Source organism: Echinops telfairi, unplaced genomic scaffold (genome assembly GCF_000313985.2).
Source record: "Echinops telfairi isolate 266 unplaced genomic scaffold, ASM31398v2 ScPeMD7_24;HRSCAF=84, whole genome shotgun sequence".
NCBI lineage: Eukaryota > Metazoa > Chordata > Mammalia > Afrosoricida > Tenrecidae > Echinops > Echinops telfairi.
In genome coordinates this window covers 6,069,165-6,087,973 of record NW_022103921.1, presented here as the reverse complement: position 1 = coordinate 6,087,973, position 18,809 = coordinate 6,069,165, and the positions used below count along the sequence as shown (strand labels likewise).

General features: G+C 48.0%; 1 protein-coding gene and 1 non-coding gene across 2 annotated transcripts in view; both read left to right on the top strand.

Moving 5' to 3' along the window:
* LRCH1 (leucine rich repeats and calponin homology domain containing 1) overlaps positions 1-18,809 on the top strand; it is a 157,589-nt gene that overhangs the window by 56,659 nt on the left and 82,121 nt on the right. The window contains exon 4 of the mRNA XM_045289058.1: positions 13,862-13,967. Coding sequence (XP_045144993.1) covers positions 13,862-13,967 — 106 coding nt within the window. The remainder of the gene's footprint in view (positions 1-13,861; positions 13,968-18,809) is intronic.
* On the top strand, positions 15,269-15,459 carry LOC115869365. Its single transcript, XR_004046145.1, has one exon. It is a non-coding gene; the product is annotated as a U2 spliceosomal RNA (small nuclear RNA).

Sequence of the window (18,809 nt, the reverse complement as noted above, 5' to 3'; positions counted from 1 at the left end):
GTAAATCTGTGGGGAAGCAGAGGGCCTCGTCTCTCTCCCTGGGGCAGTTGGTTTCCAACTGCTGACCTCGTGGTTCGCAGACCAGCGCGTAACCCACCACCCCACCAGGGTCCCTTGGAAAACTTCACATCACCTTTGGACTAGCCGCGTTTCTCGCGCTCAGGGGACCGTGTGGCTGATGGCTCGCACATGCAGTGGGACAGCCAGCCCTCCAGCTGCCTCTCTCCTCGACTCCGGGAGTCTTGTAAAAAGCGGTTCTTTAGGAAGTTGGTGACAATTCGTGGGCCGCCATGACTTGAGCAGGAATGCCGACTAACCTTGTGTAGGATCACCGACCCAACACAGATGATTTTTCATCCATTCTTGTTTCTCCTTCAGAGCTTTTTACCTAAAATAGTACTATCCCTAGCAGAATCCCTGTTACGGTTATTTTTAGCCAAGACTTGGACAAACCCCTGGAGAGCCCGGTGGTTCTCGACGGGATGGGAGGCTCCTCTTTTGGAGTGCTGACGTAAGCAGCTGGTTGGAAACTTTGGGAATCCCCAAGCTTTGGCACCATCTTCAGCTTCCTGCAAGCTGATACAGTCTTTCTGATGATTAGGTTTTGAGCATTTTCCCATCACCTTTGGGAAGAATATCTATTTTGAAGTTTTCACAGTAGACTGAGGCAGCAGAAATGGAGTTGTACCTTGTTTTCTGTGTGTCCCTGAGTAATTCCAAGCCAGGATTTGCTGTTTCCTTAAAAGCACATACACCTCAGGCAGGTAAAGGGAAGCAGTTGTTGGGTGCGCTCCTGAAAGGGATTGCCATTGAGAAACCAGCGCTTGCCTTTGTAATTGATCTGCTGATCTAAAACCTTAAGATATGAAGCATTCCAACCGCAGCCAGTGCTTGCCTAGCCCTTTTCAGGGATCCTGAAAAATGGCCGTTGCCCTTCCTGTAAAGACGCCAAAGCAGCACAAATGAATTTCTTTTTTTTTTTTTTTTTTGCAATAATTTTATTTTATTTTATTTTATTATTTTTTAAATCATTTTATTAGGGGCTCATACAACTCTTATCACAATCCATACACACATCAATTGTGTAAACGCATTTGTACATTCATTGCCCTCATCACTCTCAAAACATTTCCTCTCCACTTAAACCCCCGCCATTAGGTCCTCATTTTTCCCCTCCCTCCCTGCTCCCCCGCTCCGTCATGAGCCCTTGATAGTTTATAAATGGGTATTTTGTCATATCTTGCCCTGTCCGACGTTTCCCTTCACCCACTTTTCTGTTGTCCGTCCCCCAGGGAGGAGGTCACATATAGTTCCTTGTAATCGGTTCCCTCTTAGGAACTGAAAATCCAGGGCATCCAGGGCCGATGAGCCCTACAGGACCAGTGGTGTGAGTGGCGAAACAGGGAGGGTAAAGGGAGAGTGGGTAGGAAAGAGGGAACCGGTTTCCTGGAATTTCATATGCGTCCATCATTGCTTGGGTTCAAAACAGACATGACTGGTAATCGGCACCCGGACTGGTAAACCTTCGTGCAATTCCCAATGAAAAGTGCGTGAGAAGCAAAAGAGCGGTTCTCTTGAATCCCCAGGAGTGGCCAGGATCTACGTACGTATGGTGATAGGGGTGGCCTCATGAGTGTGTCTGCCTCAAGCTCACCAGCAGGCGAGAGACGAGGTCCTCTGTCCCCACAGTCTTGGAAATCCTAAGGAGGGCTCTGCTCTTCCCTAGAGGGTTGGCATGAGTCGGAACTTGATGGTTGGATTGGGTGTTTTGGTAGTTGCAGAAGGAATGTTAGTTTGGGGGAGCCATCCCCTTGGCCGCTCTGAATTTCTTCATCCCCTCCACCCGCACCCCCAGACCTGTAGCCAGATGTGCCCATAGTTGTGTAAGTCTCTGTGTCCTTGCTTATTCTATGACGGGAGGAGAGAAGCAGTAGCATTTGCTGAGCACCCTCTGTGTGCCAGGGGCTATTCGAGGTTACTGACATTTGTCACTTCATGTCATTTCTAACATAACCCACTAAGGTACTCCTTCTGTCTACATGTTACACACGAGTTTCCGTTTCAGAATTATTTTCCCAGAGCTAGGATTAAAAAAACCCAGGCACGTCTGGCCGCTTTTAGCAGCACAAAGCAGTGAGTGGAAAGACCGCTGCTTGGGGCAGGCACTTCTAATCCTCAAAGTGACGTTTGCTCTTTAACCCTTTAAAGGGTACTTGTGCAGCAGAGTTACATAAAGCAATGCATCATTTGATTTCTTGACTGCTACTTCCCTGAGTATTGATGCCTTTCAATGAGGCAGAGAGGGGGGAGATAGAGATTGATTGATTGATTGATTGATTGATTGATTGATTGATTGATTTCCAGGAACATGGGTGATTTGGCGACAGAAACTCACTAGTCTCTGTCCATGGGTCAAGGCCAGGCTAGAGGCTTGAGCGTGTGACACACATGTGGTAGTTTTGTACCAAAGAAAGGCACTCAGTAAGGGTTGACAGTGATCGCTGATCATGCCAGAGGTTGCGTGAAAAAAATGTCAAGCTTGAATGAGCATAGTGTCATGGATGTTTTTTCTCAGGAAGAAATAAAAATCAGCATATCTTAAGTCAGGAATGTATCTATCTTTTCATTCTTTCTGATGGGCAAATGTATTTCCCTCTGCTGGAGGGAGCATGAGAATGATTTAATTCTTGCCTTTTACATTCACTTAGGGTAAGATAGGGACCCAGAGTTACCCGGTGAGCCAGCTCCACTTCCAAAATTGGGCACCAGCATTGGGGGGAAAGGCAAGTGTAAAAGCTTGAATGCTTGTGAGAACGTTTGCATTTATAGACAGCTAGATTATCACCAAAGTACAAGGGAAGCCATAGATTTGCCACTCCACACAACTCCTGACACCCAGTTGATGCTGACTCAGGAATACTACCACTGAGTGTGTGAAAATCTCGAAGCTGGGGCCGGGTAGCTTGTGAAATTCCACATAGCGTGGACAGGTTTCCCAGAACTCTCCCCGCTCCATCCAGCATGATCTTAGGGTTTCCCTGGCTCATCCAGTAGAGTCACAGCAGCCCTGGAGCAGCAGTGGGCTGTGCAGTGAGGTGCTGACAGGTCAGCAGACAGAACCCACTGAGGGAGAAAGATGAGGCAGTATGCTTCCGTAAAGATTGAAAGTCTTGAATACCTCGCCATCTAGGGTCTTGTTGACTCAGCTTCGTGACTTAATGGTAGCGAGTTTGGCTTTGGTTTGCTTTTTAAGAGCTCATTAGCGATCAAAGGGTCCTGATGGCACTTTAAGAAGCCTGAGATATTAGTGTAGTTTATATTTTAAATTACTTACAGGAATGGAAATAAATGTATTGTCTCATAGTTGTAGAGCCTCGGCATCTAAATCCATGGCACTGGCAAACCACTCTCGCGGGCACGCACTCTCTCTGCCGGCTGGTCAGTGCTGACTCATAGCAACCTCCTGCGGGTTTCCCAAATGATAAAAGCTTACAGGAGTAGAAAGCCCAGTCTTTCTCCCAAGCAGCTGTAGGTGGTTTTGAACTGCCAACCAAGTGGATCTCAGCCCACTGCTTAAGCACTACACCACCACACCACCAGGGTTCCTCTGTTCAGTACAATTCATTGACAGTTTTATTTTCCTTACGTTTCCTTTTTTAAATGAACTTTAAAACAATCATTCTTTCTCGTCGGTTAGATTTAGCTGCGTGGTCTAGGGACAAGGCCACTCTAGGGTCATTGCCTTCACACTTTCCTGGCTGAGAGAACACACCCCAGACACCGAGCCGTGTGCCCTCTTTATCACGGCTGCTCATGAAGACATAATTATCTGGAGAACTTTATTTTTATGATAAAAATGCAGAGCCTCTTTAAAAATAGGTGACACTGCCCTATTTTCTGTAGTAGTTTCCCAGACAGTAGTGAAAAGTCTTGATCTCTCTATGTGCCAGATCTGCCTGGCATTTCACCCCCATAATTTTGTTCAGGACAGGAAGCAGGTGACAAGGGTACCTTGCCTTGTTAAAATCATTCGACCTTCAACATGTGCCCTTCAACATGTGAATGGACAATTGGACTTGGTCTTTTTTATATGTTGTCCCTAGAAGAAAAAAACAACTCCTTGTTATTACGTGACGTTTTGTAAGAGATCTTTTTTATTGTGAATTGGGTGGAAGTTTACAGAGCAGATCAGTTTTACTGTCAGCAATTCTTCCATATTCTGTTTCATCTTGTCCTGTGCAATTCACTTCTTCTCCTTCCTCTCCGCGTCTCCTGTTAACATTCGTCCTTCTGACATTTACAGTGACCCCTCGTTGATCGCGGTTCATCGGTTCTAGACCCTACCGTGATAAATGACATTCTGCGAAGTAGGATTCCTTATTTGTAAATCAAATATTTTCGTAGTTAGAGGATAGAGGACATGAAAAAACACCCTTTAGTCACCATGACACTCGTATGACCCAATTTATTAAATGAAAAAGGGAAAATACAGTCAAACATTTTGGACGTTACAATGATCATTTATTATTTATTATATTATTTATGGCATCAAGCGTGTACAGTATGAGCTAATCAGTGGCAGTAATGACAGAGCATGCGCTGTTACGCAAAAACTGCGATAGAGTGAAGCCACGGAAGTTGAAGCGTGAAGTGGCGAGGGTTCACTGTACCCATCAGCAAAGCCTGATCGTGAATGGTTGATTATTCTGAGCTGTAGGAATCCCACCAGTATTATTCTTCTCCTTCTAACTCCATGTGTTGTTGGACTGAAAAGGGAGCCACAGCGCAATCCGTTCAGGCCCAGCCTTGAAGGGCGGCGACAGGCCCTGGTCTCAGGGATGCTTCCGGTCTCTACTGAAGTAGTGACCTTGGGCTCTTACTTTCCATTTTCTCCCACTCTCGTCAGCACCTTTTAACGCGACCCCTTTGGGTGAGCAGTTGGGAGCGTGGACACCGTCTCATTCTTTGACTGCAGGGTGATGGACACGGATCTGCAGGTGGTCCTTTAGTCTTCCATTTGGGTTCACTTGCCACCACCTTCTTTCTCCGGGCGAGCAGAGACTGGTGGTTGTACCTTAGCAGGGCACCCATAGGCTTTCACGAGCCCAGTCATTTCACCAAAGAAGACAGGCAGGTGGCCAACAAGCATAAAAAGAAGTGTGCATCACCTTTAGCTATTCAGGAGGGAGTCATGGAAACAGCAATGAGATATCATCGCGTCCTCGCGTGAATAGCAAATCGTAGAGAAACAAAAAGCAGCAAATGCTCACGAGGCTGTGGAGCCTCATGTCCAGGTGGTGGGACCCTAAAATGATACGGCCACAGTGGAGAACAATCGGAAATGGCAATACCCTATAGCCCAGCCATCGGTCCACTTGCTGTCTATCTTGGAGAAACAAGAGCTACAGCACAAATAGATACAGGCGCACTGGGCACACTGGTGTTCATGGTAGCGCTGTTCACCATCGCAAAAGGATGGGAACAGCCTAAATACCCAGCCGTGTCAAAGTGGATGAACGAATGATGGGGCGTACACACAGCGGAATACTACTCGGTGGGAAGGAACACAGCTGACTGTAAAATCCACAGCATAGGGGAGCCGGGAGGACATGGTGCTGCGTGAAGTGAGTCAGTCCAAAGGACAGGTCTTCTGGGAGATCCCTGGTGTAAGGGGGAAAAAAATCAAGAGATGGTTTTCACACTAAGGGCAACGTTTTGAATGGCCACCAACGTTTTGAATGGTCACCAGGGTCAGCATAGGTTAGGCAGGGGAAGACACTGGGGGAGGTGCAAATGTTAAAGGCAACAGAGGTAAGTCCTGTTAATTACATATTCCTGTGATGTGCACAGCTACACACGGGCTGAGCAAGTGTGGGAGGGGGAGGGGCACATACCCACGGATATGGATCGGTGTGATAGAGGATATTATACCTGGGCATTTACCTTTGGTGTTAAAGCGAAGCTTCTTAAGGTGGCACTACTCTTCGGTCTCTCTAACTCGTACCAAGGGATTCGGTGGGACCACACAAACTGAGTATGGGAAACTGAGAGAGAAGCTGGGTCCGTTTTCGTTGCCATCCCCATGTGTGTGGAGAGTCATCGCAGAAGCAAGAGCAGAGAAAGGATTCCCAGACTTCACGAAAGATGAGTCACTAGCAGAGCACATGTGAAATCCCTGCCTGAAGTGCTGGAGGGAGCAGAGGCTGAGGCAAAGAGACCGTGAGACAGAGCAGAGGAACGGCATCGAGACTGTGAGGCAGAGCTGCAGGCTGGCTTCCTGGCCCAAGGAGGCCAAGGCGAAGGCCAAGGGGCCAAGTGACGGAGAGACTGAGAACCGGAAGTACCGGAAAGAGAAGTGTTGCCGTGGACCAAGGACTTGATCCGTAATGTTTGCTGTTCCTGGCTTTTGCCAACCTGTGAGCCTCTCTGTTGAACTCCTGTAAGTTTGAGTGTTATCTGTGTGGCCAGTTAAATGGATTATCCAACAGAGCCGGAAAGTAGCGTGTCCGAGGCAGATCAGTTGGTGTGAGCATAGGTAGAAGAAGGGGGGAGCGTGACGGAGTGCCTGCCCTTGGGGCAGTTAGCCAGGGAATGACACTCTTCTTCTCCCTTTTGTAGCCAAAGGAAGTCAGATGTGGCCTGCACGCTGCCATCACACCTTTAATGGAAATATATCCATGCATGTGGTAAAGCGTGTTGCTGTTAGCTGTTGTCTAGTCCGCTCTGACTCATCGTGACCTTGGGCAAAGCAGAAGGAACACCGCCCAGTCTCGGGCTGCCCTCACATTGTCGTTATCGCCGAGCCCATTGTTGGAGGCACTGTCAGGCCATCTCATCCAGGGCTTTCCCCTGTTTTGCTGCCTCTGGACTTTAGCAGACATGAGGCCCTTCAGCAGAAATTGGTCTCTCCGGAGAACATGTCCAAAGTACTTGAGATGAAGTCTCTCCTGATTTCCAAGGAGCATTCTGGCTGTACTTCTTCTGGGGGTGGATTTGTTTGTTCTTCTGAGAGTTCCTGGTAGTTCCAGTACTCTTTGCAGCACCATAATTTACATGCATCATGTCTTCTTCGGCCCATGTTCAAATCCACCTTTCCCGTGCATATGACTTGATAAAAACTCCATGGCTTGGGTCAGACCACGGTCTTTTGCACTTTCAAAGAGGTCTTGTCCAGATTTGCTCAATGCAGTGCCTTATTTGATCCCTTGCCTATTGTATCCACGCGCACTGATGGTGGATCCAGATCCAAGCAAGACAACGTCAATCTTTTCCCCATCTCTCATGTCAGCTGGTCCAGTTGTGAGGATTTGGGTTTTCGAATCGCCATCCAGGCTGAAGGCCGCAGTTCTGCATCTGCACCCCAAGTCCTTCAAGTCCTATTCCCTGTCAACAAGTGGGGTGTTGAACAAGCCTTCATCCGCTCAGAATGCCTCGCTCTTCTTCGTTATAGCCCAGCTTCTCAGATTATCTGCTTAGCTATGGATTGAATAAGTCTGCTGACAAGGTACAGCCCTGTAGTGTTAAATTAAAAGTGTCAAGGGGGGAGTGGGGGGTCAGCCCCACCCGCTGCTTGAACTCACTGGTTCAGTAATACTACTTCTGGGTTCCGTAAGGCACAATTGTACGGTTGAGATATATAAGCATTATATTAAAGTCATCGAGAGCATGAGAGCTAATACAATAATACAGTCAGACATAGTACATGGTAGCATTGCTCACCTCCGCCCCGCTTGGTGGTCCTCGTGGGGGGAACCCGGCTGCCAGAGCAGGAGCCGCCTCCCTCGCAAGAGCAGCCCTCTTGTCCACCGCCCTCATGGGAGCCGCCCTCCTTCCTCAGCCGCCCTCTGCCAGCCACCCTCCCGAGAACCAGGGAGCCTCCTTATTTATTGCTAACCACGCATCCTATTACTTTAGGGGGATACATCACAGCATCATGCATCACAGAGAGGGGCAATACAATTCACAACAACCTGCATCCTAGGGAGGGATTGCAACATAGGCAATACAAGCAACAGGAGGGGGATGACCTAGTCATCTTAGAGTGGTCCCGGGCTTGCCTTTGGGCACTGCTTCGAGGGAACAATAACAGAAAGGAATGGGCCCTATTTGGGGTGAGTCAGACTATACAGTCTGGCCGCTCTAGGTGGCTGATGTTAAGGAGAATAACCTCTGACCTCTTTTCGCTGCCTAAAGAACAGTCATTCTCAAGCTAAGTCTGGCACATATTTGGGGGAGACAACGTAAGAGAAATCCTTCTGTTCCTCACACAGCCCCGACACACACCTTTCTTGATTTTAAACCACTCAGAACGCTTCATTGCGCTTTGGGGCTCCTGTCCATGGGCTTCCGCACAGGAACAGTTGTGAGGGTGGCACAAGACAAGGCAGTATTTCGATCTGGTGTGCACAGGTCGCTATCAAGCAGCTCCATGGCACCTACCAGCAGCCGCCAACACGAACCCAAGAGGCAGCCATGGGAACAGAACACGGGATACGGAGTGGGAAAACCGATGGGAAAATGTATGAGAACACCCTGAAGGAAAGCATTGTGTAAAGTTTTTAATATATGTTTATATAAAACTGGAGGGAGATGTTAACTCTTTGGTTTTGAGAATATAGCTTTAAACTATGTGTTCAGACTTTGCTTTATGTTTAAGGAACCAGCATTCCCTGATTCTGTAGCTAATGAATAGAGAGCTCTTGGTTCAGAGCACGGTCAGCATGCTGTTGTCAGTAGTTGCTGTGGAGTTCACTTTCAGTTGTGGTGAACTTCTGATTCACCGTGCAAAACGCTGCTCACTCGTAAGCCGTGTTCACGGTCTTTAGTAAGTGTGAGTCCATTGCTGTAGATACTATGTTGGTCTATCTCTGTATTAGTCTGGGTACTTTGGAGAAACAAATCCACAGCAACATGTATAAGAGAGAGTTTTATGCAAAGAAAATGTGCATCACGAAAACATCCCAACCCAATGCTGCCCAAGCCCACAAGTCCAACATTAACCCATTAACCCAACACCAGTCCACAAAGTCCTTCACCTCACAAAACAGAGGCAATAATGCCGACTGCAGGAGGAAAGCTGAGTCAGTGAACGTGTAAGCATCTCAGCACTGGCAGGGGTCTCCACACGGCTGCTCCAGCACCCAGGGCTGCATCGGGATAGGTCCATGCGGCTTCTCCTTGGGGATGTCTTGTAGGAAGTCAATCTTGCAAGCTGAAGCAGGGAACTGCTAAGGCAGCTGCACCCGATGCAACCATCACAAAACAAGAGACCCAAGAACTAGAAAGGCGAGGCTTCACCACCCATTTATCCCTCCGCCTTTCAACCAGCCCCACATGTGATTATCGGCCAGGCTGGCACAATTAACTAACTCAGTCTCAATGAGGGCTTTGCTTCTTTTGGTCAACTCTAACATGCAAGTTGAATGCTGACTCCGTAAAACACGCTGAACAATTGGGTAAAGCTGCATTTCATCTCAGGAAATTTTGACCTATGAAATTTGCCTAACTATATCTGCTGTATTTCGGCTTCTTCACTCTTAACATTTTTCAAAAGAAAGATCTTTTTAAAATCCCCCCTTTTCGAGTTTGATTTTAGGCCATTTCGCTTTCCGTTTCCTTCACGGTGATGGGGTTGGTTAGGGCAGGAAAAAGCAACAAACAAAGGAGGCTGCAGAATGCTCGGGATGTAGTTCTATGCTCAAAACAACCTCCTCTCAACCATGTCCAGGAGCAACGTCTCTCTGGTCCTTCGGCCCCTTCACAAGGCCTATTTCCTGTTTGAGGAAAAGTTACCAAGTTCTATTAGCTCTGCCAGTAAGTGGCCAGAGGCACTCCACTCGGCCAGGAAGCATTGGCCCAAAGACGCTGACTGGATCGAGCTCCTCCAAGTGCCCAGAGTCCCTCTGTTCCACCAGCGAGCTCCCTGCCTTCCGGACTGGGGACTCTTCCTCAAAGTCTTCGCTGGTCTGCCATGTGCCTGGTTCTGCGGTCCTGGGGTCTCGGCCACTGCTTCTCGTGTCTCCTGTTTTACAACGTTCTCTCTTCGCCTTTAAGAAAGCTCTATGTTGATTCGAATCTGTTGCTCTGACTCCAAGAAATTTGCAGGAAGATTTTGCTTTTAAGAAAACCTGGTGCAGCATGAAGCTAACATTCAACGGGGTTTGACGTGAGCCCCATCCAGACCCAGCCTGCAGCCGTGAGCAGGGAGCGTGGAGTCGGACTGCTGAGCTCCTTCCCCAGAGACTGCGCTGTACATGTTATTTCTCCTTTACACCCACTGTGTGCTTACCGTAGCATCCTGGCTTTGACCTAGATTTTAACCTTTCCTACGTTTTTCTGTGTTCTGTGGTATGAATTGGTAAATTGGTCTGGGAATGCTAATAATCCTTTCTAATATAAATGCATATCAATTGCTTCTTTGCCTCAGGTCATCTCAGATTAGTTTTAGAGAATTAGGGAAACTGTTATCACGTCTGAACCATCTGAAAATCCTGTTTTGCATTGAAAACCCAAGCTTTCCAGGACCCACCAAAGGTGTGTCTTCCTCATCCTGTTTCTCACAAGACTTACCAATCCATAGCATAGATGCTGATATAATACGAATTATCTCCAGAGGTGGGAACTACCTTTCCATTCATCCTGTCCCCATCTCCCCACTAAGTGGTTGACCGGTGAGTCCCGGAGCATGAGTGCCCTGTCTATCCAGCACTCCCCTGGGCACCGTCTGTGTGAGGGAGGGCAGGCTCTGAAAATAGAAGGAGCGGAGGGCCCCGCTTGTTTGTGTGTGACTAAACAAAGACATCTCGAGCCTTCTTTGAAGGAACTGGTTGTGCTGTCATGGATCGGATGCCACAGACCCTGGGAAAATTTCACTTTTCCCTTCTCTACGTGGGAACTTGCTCAGTAATGCAGGGCGTTGTACAAACCAGGCTCAGGGGGTTGGGAGCCACAGAGCCAGTGCCCAGCGGAACTCCTTCTGCTATAACCCTTCAATCCTGGTTCAGGGTGAAAAGAAACTACTGTGACTCACGTAGGGCTTCCCTCAACCAAGATAACCAATTACCAGGAGCTGGGGGACCACAGAACCACTCAGCTGGGCAGCAGCCTTTCGGCTCTGCACCGGAGCCACCGAACAGAAGACTGAATGACTTTCTGTCTTACAAAATCACTTGTTTTTAAATTGCTTTAATCTATGGCCATCCTGTGTGTGATGCCTTTTAGAGGCCATCCATGCTTTTAATTTTCAGTGTGGCCAAAGGCCATAAATAAAATGTGTCCTATTTAAAAAAAAACACCCCCAAACAACCCATAGACCTTTATGGATGCACAGATGTGCATGGGGGTGTTTGTGTAGGGTGTGTGTGTGTGCACGTGTTTTCCTTAAACACGAAGAATGCTTTTTCTTAAAATTGCTGTAACTTTTCTGGACTGAGGGCAATGCAGCAGTAACCAGAATGGGGAGGTGGAGGGGGAATGCCACTAAGCACCTTGTGTTCTTAACCCTTCACATGCCGCCTCACCCTGCCAGGGACTGGGTGACTGAAGTATCGGCAGGGTTTATGCATCAGGCGCTGTGAGCCCTTACAGGCGGGTGCCCATGGCCTTTGCAGTCAGGTCGACCCCGCCTCATGGCGATCCCCTGGCCTTCGCCACCGCAGGAGACGTCCGTTGGGGGCTAGACCATGGTAAACCGTAGGGCTTTTAATTGCTGCTTTTTGAAAACCGTTTCCCAGGGCTTTCTTTTTAGTCTGTCTTAGTCTGGAAGCTTGGCTAAACCCCGCTAAGCATCGTAATAGCATTCGAGCTCTTACTGATGTATGGGTACTGGCTGTGTATGAGGTGCCCTGACTGGGGATTAAACCTGGGTTAAAGATCAGAGGTGTCACTTGGAGGACTGAAGTGTGCCCAGCTATTCTCAGTCACCTCAAAGGTATGTGAAAGGTGGACAGGGAGTGAGGAAGACCAAAGAAGAATCGGTAAATACCTTTGGATTGTGGTGCTGGAGAAACATAGGAAAAGTACCGTGGACTGCTAGCAGGACAAACCGATCTGTCTTAGAAGAGGTACAGCCAGAGTGTTCTTTGCAAGGATGGCAAGACTTCATCTCACGTACTTTGGACAGGATGTCAGGAAAGACCGGTACCTGGAGAAAGACCGGTACCAGTACTGGGTCAAGTGGAAGGGCAGCACAAAGCAGGAAAGCCCCCAATGAGCTGGAATGACCGAGTGGCTGCAAGAAGGACCTCAAGCATAAGAAGGGTTGTAACAATGGTGCAGGACCGTGCTGTGTGTTTCTTTGTCGTGCACAGGATTGCTATTGCTCTGAACCCCCTGGGTAGCGCATAACAACAATATCGACTCTGTTCTTTGCCGCCCTGATGTCACCTGGCAAATGGGCCTTCTCGGGTGCTCATCTCAGTGACGGGGAGGCGGGTTTTTGAATGATCATTTGCCACCTTATAAGATAAAAAAACAAAAGAGAATCCCTGGGAGTGCAGATGCTTAACACAACAAAGGTTCAGGTTGGGGATTTGAGCCTGCACTGTGAATCAAAGTAAAATGAAACCCTTGACCCCATCAGTCTTTTGCCATTGATCATAATGCTAACTGTTAGTCCATTGGTTAGGATTGGGGTTTTCTTGAGACGAATACTGAGCTTCTCCATTGCCCTTGCTTCAGATGTCGCCAATTCCATCTGGCAGGGTCCCTGTGTACACTCACTCTTTATGCTGTTGGAAAAAGGTGTTTGCCCTGAAGAGGTCGTGGGTCTTGCAAAAGTCTATCCTGTACTCTCTAGCTTCCTTCCTATCACCGGGGCCATGTTTCCCAAGTACTGTGCCTTCTTCATTTCCAACGTTTGCATTTCAATCACCAAGAATTATCAATGCCTCTTGATTGCATGCGTCATCAATTTGGGGCATAGTGACCAATCCCAATCCATTTCATTTCAATAATGCCTAGGCTGTCTGTTGCTCTTCTGTGTTCCATATCAGTTTTGATAACTTTCAATTGCCCTATATTTATTCTTCATACATTCCAAGTTCCAGTTATTAATGGATGTCGCAACTTCTCATTTTGAGCCTCCCCTCCTCCCCCGAAAACGGAGGCTCCAAAAGCATTACTTCATTCGTGTCATTAAGGTCACCCTGACCTTGAAACAGCAGCTCCTCCCTAGTTGTATTTGGGACGCTTTCCAAGCCAGGGGACTCATCTGGCTGTCGGCTCTGTAGCTGAAAATGTTCCGCCACCGTTCATTGGGTTCCCATGGCTAATTCCTCAGAGGTAGACAGCCTATTTCTTCCGACTTGTGTTCGTGAAACTTCTGTGGCATAGTTTCCAGCATGGCAACAACACACAAGCCGCCCCAGTATGGCAAACCGAGAGGAAAGTGCATACCGTGGCACCGGATTTAACTCCTATGTGCCTCGCTTCCCACATCTGCACATTCAGGCTAGTGATTCCACCTCATGGGCTTATTGCGAGAATTATTCAGACTGAAGCCTGTGAACGTGGCTGGCCAATCAGGGACACCATTGTGCCGGAGTAGTAGTCCCACTGCAGGACCGAGATGGGGCTTCCTACTCTCGAGAAAATTTCCACCCTGTCCCGTAGGTCACGTTGAGGGGGAATGGACTCGAGGCAGTGAGTTGGGGCTTTTTAGTTGCCTGCACGGGTTTCCCCTGTTGTCTCTTCCTTCCCGGCGCTCACTGCTGCATCGGAAGGTCCGAGAGCAGCACAGAAGGGCACCAGTGTAGTCTCCCTCCTCCCCACATCCCTGAGAGAACTGAACGCCCTAAGTGGCATGCTCGACTTCTAGCGAGAAAGGGTCATTGATGCTGTCTCTTGCCTCCTCCTGATACAGGATGTCAGCTGCAATGAGCTCCCGGCTCTGCCCCATCAAATAGGCCAACTGAAGTCACTGCGGGAGCTGAATGTCAGGAGGAATCACCTGAACGTGTTACCCCAAGGTAAAAGAGACAACGTGCCCAGTGAAGACAGTCGGCAGTTTACATTTAATTTCTACTTACTTTGATGAGGAGGGTGGTCCTAGACATGTTGATGTATGCCTGTTAATATGGATGCAGGTCCTGGAATGGTACACGACTGATAACCTAAAGCAGGGGTCCACAGACGTTTTAAACAGGGGGCCAGTTCACTGTCCGTCAGACCCGTTGGAGGGCCGGACTATGGTTTTAAAAAAAACTGTGAACAAATTCCTATGCACACTGCACATACCTTATTTTGAAGTAAAAAAAATGGGGCAAAAACACCCAGCGGGCCGGGTAAATGTCCTCGGCGGGCCGCATGTGGCCCACGGGCCGTAGTTTGAGGACACCTGACCTAAAGGTTCTGGCTCACCCAGCGTGTCCCGGAAGAAAGGCCTGATGCTCTGCCTGCGGTAGGGAGTGCAGTTCTCCTCTGGAGCATGGGCTCTCCATGGGTTAAATGGAATCTTACAACCAAAAAAATGTATTGTGATTGCAATGGGAGTTTCCCATGCAGAGAACAGAAAGAGTATGTGTATGTTGTGAATTTGAATCCGATGGCCCAGCAACAAAGACACAACAGTGACAACAAGAATTTTGTCAAATGGCCTTGTGGGTGAGGAAGGATCTAAATCTCACTTACTGAGAATCTCACTGGAACCTAACTCGGGAAGAAGTGGATGGGAAGTACAATACCGGGTGCTTTCCCTAAGACGCACGCCAGATTCCGAGATCTCATTGAGGCCCCTCGTCTCCGCGTCAGGGCACTAGGCATACCTCACGTCACGCAGGTACTTTCAGGTACACCTCAAAGCAAAACCAGTCAGCATTTGGTTAATCTGATATTATTACAGAAGGTTGAGAGCTGCCTCATTACAGAAGGTTGAGAGAATGTGTCAGTACTCTTCCTGCATCCTCTGAAATGCTGCATTTCAATAGGAAACGCTGCTCGCGAAACAAGGGCCAATTGTATCAGCGCTGACTTGCTTTAGAGACGGGAGGCTGAGAAGCCTGTCTGCCATCATTTCCTCTTGCTGGTGCTGACGAACATTTTAAAGCAGGAAGATAAATTACCTCTCCATCAAGATTTACTACCTTAATACTTGAGAGGGCTTGCTGGAAAAGGCTTTCATTCTTTCATCGCACAAATCCAATCCTATTCCACAGGAAGCAAGATGAGCAGGGGCTTGTTGGACTTCCTACCAAGCTACTGAGTGTGGGTTTCGGCACCTCTTCGGTCATTGTGAAAACGTCACAAGTAATCGAAATTAAAAAAGAAATATATTGCTTCTTGGCCTTTTGGCTAAGATCAAGTGTAGTATCTGTTCTTATCAGTTTAATATCTGATAAGTCCTCTATCCGAGGACAATATATTAAATGGATTTTTGGAGCAGGGAGATGGAATAGGAGCTTGCTCCATCCACTCCACGCATCGACCTGGTATTGCAGTACATCCAGGAACGGTGCACCCCCCCCCTCGGGGGACTTTAAAAAGAAAAAAAAAAGAAATGTAATTTATGGTGAGTGGGTTACCTGTTGGACTGTTATTTGGAGGTCAACAGTTTGAACCTCTGAGAAAGTGAGGTTTTCTACGCCTTTGAAGAGTTCCAGCCACAGAACCTTAAAGGGCCAGTTCTACTCTGTCCTGTAGGGTCTCTGTGACTTGATGGCCGTGATGTTTGGGTGGGTGGCAAGAGTGGAGATCCATGTGAGAGGAAAGTGCACCTGCATAATGTAGGGTTTCCATTGTGTGCCAATCAATTCTGGCTCATAGGACGACTCTTTACGACAGAGTAGAACTACGGGGTTCCTTAGCTCTAATCTTTATGGGAACAGGTCTCCAGCACTTTTTGCCCACAAGCCACTGGCAGGTTTGAATTGCCAACTTTAGGTTAGTATTTAAATGGTTAACCATTAGGCCACTGGAGCCACCTTTTCTTTCTCTTACCACTTTGTATTTTCTTACGTTCCAAATATTTCTTCCCCTAAAAAGCTGAGAAACAAACTTCCTAGATCTGTTTTCTTGATTTTGATGTGTTGAAATTCACTCGATGCTAAAACTTTAATATTCTGGAACATTTAAAAAAATGTGTTTCATGGGTTTGTGTGCTTCATTCAAGAGCTCTGTTAACGAAGATCTGGATGCTGTAGCAAAGTGTGGTGAAGAAATCAGATGATGCCCCGCTATCAGAAAGAACAACCTCTGGGGTCTTAAAAACTTATCTAAAACAAACAGCTATCTAACAGAGGTGTCAATTAAATCCACTCAGAAGCACACCAGACTGTGATCAAAGGATTGTAAGTAATAAAATCCAAGACTGGAGGGGGGAGCTGTGTTAGCGCTTAAAGTCTAAGCACCTGGTTTCCATAAAGCTATGGATGACAGTGAAAGCCCAAAATCCATTCTTAGGGTACTCATTTGGATTATACCTGCAGCGACTGCCCTATGACCATTGATTGATCAGGGATGTGACTATCCTTGCCCTCAGAGTGCATTAGAAAGTAGATTAATGCCGCTGTGGTTAGGTTAAAATGTAACACCTTATCATTTGTTTTTCTTTTGACTAATTTTAAATTTGTTGTAGGTTTTTATTATTTCCAGCTGTCATTTGGATTGAGGTTTTTGTTGGTAGTGGTGGTGTTTTGTTTTGTGGTGTGTGTGTGTGTGTAAAGGGGAGCTAATTATAATGAGTGCAAGAATGAGGAAAATCTCAAATTGATTGTACAGTTCTTTTTTAATCTATTTAAACCATTGAACTGTGTGGTACGTGATTTAACTGTCAATGACAGTATTAAGATTAAAGAGAGGGGGCTCTGTAAACAAATGATGAGCAGTGCTTTCCCCAGAGGGGCCTGGCCATGGGGCGCCCCTAGTGCTTGGTTTCTGCTGCTCTGTATTCTTTGAAGAACTAGCACATCTTTTGTTTAAACAGCAATAATGCTGTTAGGCAACAAATTGTAAGATTAATTCGTCATGTCATATTTTTCTTCTGTGTGTACCCCACCTCATATGCTTTTAGGTGGGAAAAAAACAAAAACCGTGGCTTAATTATCCCTATCAATGTTGTGGTGGTTTTCACTACAACTCCTGCAATGAGACAGCCCTGTTTTCTTCCCTCTGAGACCAGATGGACGCAGCGTTAAGGTAGCCATGCGTTGCCCCTCTTTGCCATGGAGAGAGAAAACTGGGACCGGATCATCTTGAGTTTTGAAGAAATGGCATCAGGAGGGCCACCAATGCCCTCCTCGGCTACACAAAAATCCCCACTGCCATCAAGTCAAATCTGACTCATAGCGACCCTATAGGCCAGGGTCCAACTACCTGGTGTGTTTCCGAGGCTAAAACTCTAACAAAGTAGAAAGCCCCCTTTTTCACTCAAGTGCTTTCGAACTGCTGAACTTGCACTTAGCATCCCAGTGAGTCACCCACTCTGCCACTCGGACCCCTTCCAACTACCGAAGTGGGAAGGAAAATCTGATTCCACAGCTGCCTCAGGATGAGTCCTACGAGGCTGAAGTCAGACACGCCACCACCACCCCCCCTCGCCAACCTTCTTCATCCCTAGTCTGACACCGACCGTCCCTCCCACAGTGGGTGCTTCTCTGCCGGCGTTGATTTCCCATAACAAGAGCCACACAGACATTGCAAACCACGCTCCGTCCGAGAGTTCTTAGGGAAACGAAGGGGTACCACGGTAAGGATACAGCTCTTTGTCTGCAGCGCCTCTTCTCAGCCATGGGGCTCGCCTCGCCGGCCCTAAAGCGCTCCACTTTGTGACCCTTCCAGCTCTGCCGTGTTCCTGTGGTTGGGAAGCCGCCGCTCTGCCTCCAGCCCCGGCGGCTCTGCGGCTCCCCAACGTCGGACAGGGCTCCCACACTGCTCCACTGATGGCTCCTCTCTCTTGACGATGCCCAAGGGGTGCCTTCTTCCCTGGCTGCTGAGGTGGCTCGCTTTGTACCCAGACGAAAGGCAACACGGGCCGTTCCCCTCTATGAACATGTCACACACCCTTTTTGCATGCCCCCCCAAATGACTCGGTGGTAGTAGTTATGGAGACATGGGCAAAAGGGCCCAACCAAATCCTGTCACATCATCACAGTTTTCTGACTCCCTTCCGTTACTGGTTTCTTCGGACTTGTCTGGACCACAGTTGAAGGCTTATCATCTTCTTCACCATCTTCTTGTGGTAAAACCTTCTAGGCTCCCCCATCCTCCAACCTAAAATGGTCCTTGTGCTCCAAACGGAAACGGAAAGAAAGGATAACGTTTACCTGCCAGTGACCTCCCTGCCCCATGCTGTGTCTTCCCTGAATGTAGCCTGAGAGTCTTCCCTCTGACTTGAGGAAGAGCCGGTTACATCTTGCCTGGCGGCCTGCTCTGTAACTTGGTGAGTCAAGTTAACCACATCACAGGTGATTAATCTTCAAGAGTTGGCCTCCCTTATTCTTTTCCTGGCTTTAAAAATAAGCTGTAAGGTGAGAAAGAGGAAATTGGAAAAAGATATTCTGCTGATTCTAACAGCCCCTTTTCCTTTGATTTATGATTCTGTCCTGTCCCCAGGTCTGTCACCTCCTCTTCTGCCTCATGCCACTCGGTGCCACTCTAATCAACCAGGCCCTCGGAGTAGTGTGGCCTGAGGCAGACTGGGAGAGATGTGCTCCCCGGAACCACTGACTGGGAGAGATGTGCTCCCCAGAACTATCTGACTGGGAGAGATGTGCTCCCCACAACCATCTGACTGGGAGAGATGTGCTCCCCGGAACCACTGACTGGGAGAGATGTGCTCCCCGGAACCATCTGACTGGGAGAGATGTGCTCCCCGG